The sequence below is a fragment of the Squalius cephalus genome (genome assembly GCF_949319135.1).
Source record: "Squalius cephalus genome assembly, chromosome: 4".
NCBI lineage: Eukaryota > Metazoa > Chordata > Actinopteri > Cypriniformes > Leuciscidae > Squalius > Squalius cephalus.
In genome coordinates, this window is record NC_137125.1 from 38,500,590 (window position 1) to 38,509,649 (window position 9,060).

Below are 9,060 nucleotides of genomic sequence, written 5' to 3' on the forward strand. Positions count from 1 at the left end.
ACGTGACTTCATTTTCCAGCAGGATTTGCACCGGCCCACACTGCCAAAAGAACCAAAACCTGGTTCAATGACCATGGTGTCACTGTGTAATTACTGTGTGATTTCATGTAATATTCTAATTTTCTGGGATTTTGATTTCGTGGGTTTCATAAGCTGTAAGCCATAATCATCAAAATTATAACAAATAAAGGCTTGAAATATCTCACTTGCATGTAATGAGTCTATATAATATATTAGTTTCACCTGTTAAGTTGAATTCTTGAAATAAATCAACTTTTTGATGATATTCTAATTTTATGACCAGCACCTGTAGATTTCTAGGAGCAAAAAGGGAGTAACGTTTTACAGCAAAGGTTAACAGAAGCGTCTCACACAATTGCGTTCTCAAACACTGGGCATCCGAACGTAAGAGAACTTCACAGTGTTTATTGCGTTTCGTCTTCGAGCTCTGAGACGCAAGTCATTTATGTTGGAGGATAGAAGAGCCACAGTTGCTTCCCCGATTGCAGTACCCTCCATTTTTATTACAGATATTTTGCACCAATTTCCCAGGAAGTAACGATTTTGTTCTCTTGAACACATGGGATGGAAACAGTGCTTTATTCGCAAATGTTTTATGCGACATTCCGGTTTTGCGCATAAAATAAATATGCACCTTTCGATGGAAACATAGCTAATTACTTTTTAAAATAAAAACTTTTTTTGTTTTCAAACTCTCAGTCATGAAACTGCTTACTGAGAATCTAAATTCTCATCTCAGCACATAACTTTGTGACATTATTTGCTTAGCCCTAGTGTTGACATGCAGGTAGTTATTACCTTTTAGATTGAACCCTCTGCACTGAGTCAGTGGATTCCCATGCATAATATCCTGCCTTCTGCTTCTCCTGGAATAACATTTACACAGGATTAATCCAACATATTTTCATATATGCATTCTTTCCTTTCACTCTTACATTCTCTCACTTTATATCAACATCTCTGTCTGAATGTTTGCACACTTCTCACTTTAAAAAACACTCCTTGTCATGAAAGTCAAATACATTTTAGCTTAATTTCTCACAATTAACAGGATTCAGCTGTCACAAGTGCAGTGGAGTGAAATGTCTGTCTTTTCCACTTCATTACTTCGGGAAGGATGTTTTGATGGGTGTTCCTTCCATCAATATTTTCCCAACTCAACACATCTGACTTCAAGAGAAACTGTTTGACTAAAGTATCAGATTAGTTTTTAACATGTCCCATTCTGAAACAATCCACAATGTAAATACTTGTGAATATGCAACATGTGGGCTGTTCTGTTTGATTGACCGGCTGTATGTGTGGGGTCCGAATGCCAAAGACTGGGTGGTTTCTGAAGTGTTGCCACACAGTTGCCAAAGTGTCATGAGTGTTTTTACTGTGTTGCTATGTGCTAGGGTGGTACAAGGTGGTCACTTACTTAGGGTGGTACAAGGTGGTCACCAAGTCAAAAATGCCCACCCTCAAATCTCTCTACTGTCGATCTCTAGTCCTTTTTTTTTTAAATGTTTTATCGTCTGTCAGGGAAAAATCTTAAGCCCGAACTCTTTAAAATATAATAGTGTCTAAATTAATTTTAATATGTTGGGTTAGGGTTTTGTTCAAATCCCACAAATAATCTTCGGCCCAGACTGTGTGTCTCTGCATTACAACTAAATGAAACCAAAACTGTCCTCAACATTTATTTCTACTCCACTGCTGCTGCAATTTGCACCACCATGAGTGTTAGTGTTTGTGTGTGTGTGTGAATGTGAGTGTGTGTGCGTACCTCTTGCCAGTGGGGTAGAATCGAGAACAGCTGAGGCCATCCCAGGCGCAGTACGGGTCCCGCGCTAAACAGCAGTCTGCACAGGCAGAGCCGTATGCGTCGCAGCGGTGCAAAGACACCTGGGACACTCCGTGCTCAGAGCTAACATACAGCTGTTGCTGTAACGCAAACAAGCCACATATCACAAGAGCTGTTCATTTAACCCACAAGACTGGTGACACCATAATTACCCGGAATTAAAGCAACCATTTCCCCCGCCACAATTTATTACCACCCCCACTTACTATATGTAGCGCTTAGTCAGAAATGCAGCTAGATAGAAGAGCTACTAAATAAAGTTACCTTTTTAGAAGAGATTCTTAGGTTGGTGATAGGAGACTGCTTCTGAAAATCAAAAAAGGAATAGTGCCATTGATTGTTTTTTGTCAGGATATTCATTTATTTTAAAAAAAAAACACACATTAGAAATACAATTTATGCATACAATATCTTTTCCTATGAATGTATCTATATACATCTTTAAATTTCTACAGATGTTGTAACTGTCCTGAGCTCATAAGAGATGGAAAAAATATGCATTAAAAGGCTCAAATTCTTCTTCCTTAAAAAGAAACCTAGCATTGTGTTGTTGTTGTTTTTTTTTTTTTTTACAGACAGTAGTGCAAATTACAGTTTGTTCCACCTAGCGGCAATTAATCCCCTCTGACGTAGTTGTACTTTGTACGTTTGACTGAATTGTTTGCTTGTCTTTATTTCTAATAGCTTCTTATATTTTACATACTTGTACTTTGGCATTTTTATACTTATAACTTATAATTTTATGCTTATTACTTTGGCATTTATATACTTATAACTGCCATTTTACAAAAAGAGGCAGGGTTGTGTCATTGAATTTTTTTTATAGGCTACATGTTCATACAGTGAAAATAATCAGAGTACATATGCACATATTCCCTGAATCACTTATTAATGTTTCATATTTTTTAAATGAAAAGAGGCAGGGTTGTGTTTTATATTTTGATTTGTTATAAATATAAATCAATGTACGCGTTGCCTGAACCACATTTCTGTGGTTATTAATAAATGTAAGATTTTTTAATGAAAACGAAAAGAGGCAGGGTGGTGTACATATTTAGTTTTATTGTAAACAAAGTCATGTATTACTGAGATAACCAGAGTTGCCAAGGCGAGGTGAATGACGTTATAAAAAACGCTGCTGTACCATTTGCAGAATCACAGAACTTGCGGCCTCGAGTTTGTACTCCCGAGTCGAACTTGGCAAGTCTGAACTACTAAGGACACAATTCTGAACTTTGCGTACAATTTTTTTTTTTTTTTTTCCATGCCTCGGTTTGTGTTGGTCGGCCTCGAAACAAAAAACACTCAAGTGTACAACTCTTAGTATTTAGAAATGCCCTTTGCTGAGTCCCAATTCAGAGGCTGCATCCTTCGAAGGGCGCATTCAAAGGCCGATTGTGTCACCGCGGCACGACAAAGGCTGTCCCAATTAAAAGACTCCTTCAAGTGCCGCCTAAAAATGCATTCTTCATTTCCCGTGAAATGAAGGATACAACAGATGGACCCTTCGCGGCCTTGCCTAGCCTACCCAAGAATTCATTGAGCGACAGGTTTTTTTTTTTAGAGAAATTTACGAATTACACTTTTAAATGTAACTTTTGGGTTTCAACTTACTCAAATATCTATTGATAAAAGTGTAAAAATTCAAAACAAATTTTTTAAACTGGTTCCAATGTTGACATATCTTACTAAGATGCGATTATATATAGGTTATACTCTTTATTATATTCCGAAATGGGCCGCGGTGAACATATTTAGACAGTTTGTAAAACCCTGTTTTGTTTTCAGAAAGTTTAAAATAACTTTCAGAAAAGTCTAGAAAAAAACATTACTGTCACTCATCAACGGCAGCTGGCTATACCGTCACATTTAGCAATGCTCAGTCCGACCTCTCAGTCCTTCGAAGGATGCAGCCTTTGAATTGGGACACAGCTCTTGTTTTGGACTGGCTCTTGTTTCCTGTTGTGCGCCTACTTCTGAATTACATTTTCTAAATACATCTTATTGATCTTAATGTGAACAACTCATCCATGCATGTTTTATTAAATAAGAATAAGTTTTCCCGGTGACATATGCCAGACTTCTATCTTTTAGTCTGCTTAAACTCCGCCCATTTCTTACAATCGACTGCAAGCTTGTATTCAGATCTGCCTCCATCCAATCAACAATACCCGGCCTACTCTCTTTTTTTTTTCGATAACCGGTTTGCTCGAATGTATGTCACAATACGGAAGAAAAGATCTGTCCCTATTTCTGTTACATCGCATCATTAATGACATTTTTAAGAATTGTTCATATGTGTTTTAAACTAGACTTTTAAAAATCATTTGCTTATCATTAAAAAAGGACATCCTTTGCCTATTTGTCATTGATCCAATAATGAACATCACAGCGTTGAGTTTGTATGTGCAAGTGTGAATATGTGAGCGTGTGTTGAGATGCCAAATTAAACAGTCCACTCAGCTACATTTCATGGTCCATAAATTGATGATCATGATGCCTAAACCTATTTTGACGATCTCAAGCCGTCAAAGCAGATCATAAGAAACCTCACAATGCAAACTTTTCCTCACCTCAAGCCCAGCCTCTGTTCCTGTTAAAAATGTGCCTTTGCTTAGAAACAACATTGAGTTCTAATAAACGCTTTGTGGCACTGCCAGCTCTGCTCATGCAGTCTGCCCTCTAGATACTTTGATGTGTGACGCGTGGCGAGAACTCAGACCTTAAACACTTCCAGCTCCTCCAGGATTAGATCCTCATCCAGAGAGCCGTTTGACGGCAGAACCACAACCTTCTGTACCGTGCCTTTATCTGTGAGTGGAATTTCAGAACATCAGAAGAGTATTGGACAGTCAGGGAAGCAAAAACAACCTCGGGAATTTAGTCTGAACTGCATATGAACTCTCCATTGTTCACAGATTTTCTCTGTGAAAGCTTTTGTGTGTATCTGGGTTGGTTTTTGATGTTGTTGAGCATCTGTTCTGAGAAACAGATCTGCATACTAGACTTCAGAAGAAAATGTGAGTGCTTTGCCAAGGTGTTCTGGGTGGTTTCTAGGTGAACTGGTTCAAGTCAAAAGAGGCCACTCTCTAGTCTCTAAATATGGCCCGTGGCCCTCCTTCAATGGAAAGGGTTTTTGCCATCTGTCTGGTGGAAATTATTTATTGGATCTCTTCAGCTGTAGAAATGTTTAAAGAGATGAGTTTGCTGTCACTAGCGGCTAATGACATTCATTCTGTGAGATCATCATAGGTGTGTATATTTCGCTGAAGACGTTCAGAGAGAGGATTGATGGGGAATTTAGCTCAAAGTCTGGAAATTCCCATTTTAAATGGCCAACATTTCAAGACGAAACCCTGCCAAGGAGCAGCCAGGCCGCTCCGCACAAGGCTCCTGGCTTCCCATCAGGAATTTTGATAGGCAAATACAAACAGCTGTGATTTTGAAGTCTCTCCAAATGTCCCTATCCCCGTTCCCTAGTAACCGCAGAGCCTGTCTGCTGTCGCGTCTCTGATTCTGTTGTCAGATAAACACACACTCACACTCTTTCTTTCATTCTTGCATACCCATCCCAACATTTAATATTATGTATTGGTTCTGTGACACAGCAGGACTCTTAATATCCTCCACTTAATATTGAATGGATAGCAAACAATATGTTTATGGTTAAATTATTAGGTTTTAATGTTTGTGTAGACTCGTTGCCCCCTGGTGGTAGTTAGTGGAACACACATTCATGCCTGAACAAATGGAAACAATAGTTAATAGAAAAACAAAACCCTATAAGTTTGCTGAGGCCATCTAGTGTGTCATGGAGAGCAACTGCTTTACATTTATAGTATGGAAATTTGTGGGAATATATTGGGAGAATGGGATGATGACATGTTGTAGGCCAGATTCAAACCTGTTTCAGATATGAGAAATGTCTTATGTAATGTTTTTGTGGTAACAGTAACACTCTACAATAAGGGTTTATTGGTCAACATTAGTTAACTACATTAGTTAACATGAACTAATAATGAACTGCACTTCTACAGCATTTATTAATCTTCTTTGTTAATGTTAATTTCAACATTTCGAATGTGTGCTTATTCCATAATTTATTAAAGTACAGTATAATTTTAAAGTATAGTAAATGAAGTATAATTTTACTGACAAATCACTTCAAGTAAAACATCAGTCAGTAAAAGATTTTACAACTTTGTCATTTTAGTTGGGAAAAGTTAAGTGTGCTAGCTCCTTCCACGAACATATGATCTGAGGTAGCTGTAGAAATAAATTGTGGCACATTTAAAAAAAAATTCATCTGGTGGTTTTAATTCTGAGTAGGTAAATGTTCCAGCATGGTCATTAATTTTTCTTGAGATGTGTGGTGCTGTGGGCTTTACCTGTGCCCAGGAATAGAACCTGGTAGTGTCCGTCTGCAGCGGTGACCTGGTCCACGGCAATAGAGGTGTATTTGTAATCGGCATGCGTCCGCACCACCAGAGGTTTCCTGCCGACCGGGTAAATGGGGTTAAACATGACAGGGTGATTCCTTGCGAACGTCACCACATCATCTGGAAACTCTTTAGTACTCTGGATGTGAGGGGTGAATGCACCACCAGGACACTGACAGGAAAAGGATAAAAATGAGAAGATTAGATGATCATGCTGAAGCTTAAAACTGCTTTATTCAGTGAAGCTTTGTCAGTTTAATTGGGTCTTTTCATCAAACAGACTCAAACTCATGTGAGCGAGTTTTCTTCTACATGCACGTAATGTTATAAAATTCCAAAGTACTGTTAATTTAAGGTTTTAAGTGAGGGTGGGGGGACCCTTTGTGTTCCTTTAACATTATAGTGGACATAGACATATATATGTCTATATAACCTACATACAATAGGGCTGCACGATATTGGAAAAATTACATTGCGATATTTTGTTTTTCTGCGATATATATTGTGATATGAAAACAATTTCACCAGATGACTTGCATTTGGAGCTCTATTTGGAAATAATTAATCACGCGCACATCGCGATATCGATGCTAAAACGATACATTGTGCAGCCCTAATATAATATATATATACACATATATTTTATATGAACAAAGACTTTTGCTAGATGCATTTAATCACAATTAATAGATTTAACAGCACTAATATATATATATATATATATATATATATATATATACATGTATATATATATATACTGAACTGAAAACAAGATATTGATTATTATTTTTTCTCACCCATAATTATTTGCCTTTTTAACTAAACTGTATAAACTCAACTGAAAATAAGACGTTGATTATTATTATTTCTCACCCATAATTATTTGCCTTTTTAACTAAACTGTATAAACTCAACTGAAAATAAGACGTTGATTATTATTATTTCTCACCCATAATTATTTGCCTTTATATCTAAACTGTGTAAAACACAAACATTGACTCTGTTTAATGATGTTATAAACAGAGTTACTGTACCAAGGCGGGACATTAATGTGTGTGACTCACAGTTCCCGGTCGTGGGTAAGGGATCCGGCCCTGGAAAGCCACCCACTGGAAGTTGGGCCCTTCCCTGTGCGCAAACGGTCCGTTGAAGACCGTCAGGATGTCGGCCATGTTGTAAACACAGACGGCAGAACCTCTGAATACAGAACTGGAGGGAATAACACAAAACACATAGCCTACATATTTAACATGGAAGGAAGTCAGACAGTAAAAAGACGTTCTTGCACATCCTTTCTGACTGTTTGGATGGAAAGGATGATGTAACATGGTTACACTGGAGACTCAGTCCGCAGAGAGAGAAAAATGCCGCATAAAGGAAAGGGGACACCACTTTGGTTACACTCTGGGATGAAGTGTGGTTTGGCTGGACATCGTACGTTTTGATCAGACAGCAAGACAGAGTTTCTTTGTTTGAACGCAAAACAAAGGAAAAGAGACGACTTATAATGATAAATAACAGAGCAGGGCATATGGACAAAGAAGCCGTCGCTGTCTGGATTGCCCTCATAAGGAAAACCACACCAGCTGAACGTGGTTAGAGATTGAGCCACAATTCGGAAACCTTGACCGAAATCTCACCTCACATTCAACCACTGCTCGCGTACAAACATGCAACTGCTGACACAAGTAAACATAGAAACCCACTGGAACAAATGTAATGAAATCACCCATAGGAAATATCACAAATGAGATTTCATATCTGACCTGAAATTAACTGTTTTCTCCTAAACATTGAGATAACAAATCTTTTGAGACTTTTGCTCCATTGGCCTCTCGGATCTTTCTCTTAAGAAATAAAAAACCTCAGTAATCTCATTTGTTTCTTCACTAGAGCTTCAGAAGAGATCGCAACAATATTTCAAACTCACTCTGCTGTACCTCATATGTCTCATACAGTATTAAAAAATGAAATGATCGGTGTTATGCTAGATGGCTTTTTTTTTTATTGCCCCCTAGAATGGATTTTCGTGGGCACTTTTGACCTTTAATAAGGACATTATTTTTTTCTATTTTTAAATTATATTGCAGAATAAAGTATTTAGATTATATACAAACACTTACAAATAAGTGAACAAATATCATATATTACCAAATAAATGTAATTATATTGTATGTACTATATTAAAAGTATGATATATTTATAAACATTAGTTCAATTGAAATATTAATGTAATTCAATGTAATAAATAAATTAAAATATAATAAAATATAAAAATATACACAAACATGGAATATAGAAGAATAAAATAAAATATATGTAATATGAGTATGTTTATAAACACTATATACTATTATTTTAAATTAAATATAATAATTAATTATAGAAGAATATAATATAGTATTGTATAGAATATAATGAAATAAATATATGTAATGTAAAATATTTATAAACTTAAAATATTGGTTTAAATTGTTAATTAAATTATTATAATTAAACCTAATAGACTAATTACGTTATAGTAATAAATAATTAAAATTGGGGGAATTCAATTTAATGGTTAATGTCTGTCACTGGTAACTATATTCTAAATTTGTCAGCAATTGTCTCATTTGTCTAAGTATTCTGTATCATTTCTGAGAGGTAACGCTCATTTACACAAAACACCAATAGAGACATTTAAACTGGCTGAGTGAAATCACACTTGTCTCTCCCTCTTTCTGTGTGACATTCCAATTTAAATCATTCAGCGAG

The 9,060-nt window shown here is 36.5% G+C and overlaps 1 protein-coding gene across 1 annotated transcript in view; it reads right to left on the minus strand.

Annotated features, from left to right (window-relative positions):
• Positions 1–9,060, minus strand: part of sema3c (sema domain, immunoglobulin domain (Ig), short basic domain, secreted, (semaphorin) 3C) — a gene marked incomplete at its 3' end in the record, with an annotated part of 58,596 nt that overhangs the window by 3,429 nt on the left and 46,107 nt on the right. Inside the window, exons 11-16 of the mRNA XM_079868176.1 lie at positions 7,371–7,515; positions 6,256–6,478; positions 4,590–4,678; positions 2,132–2,173; positions 1,790–1,947; positions 820–887 (exon numbers count right to left, since the gene is read on the minus strand). Of these exons, the coding sequence (XP_079724302.1) occupies positions 820–887; positions 1,790–1,947; positions 2,132–2,173; positions 4,590–4,678; positions 6,256–6,478; positions 7,371–7,515 (725 nt within the window). The remainder of the gene's footprint in view (positions 1–819; positions 888–1,789; positions 1,948–2,131; positions 2,174–4,589; positions 4,679–6,255; positions 6,479–7,370; positions 7,516–9,060) is intronic.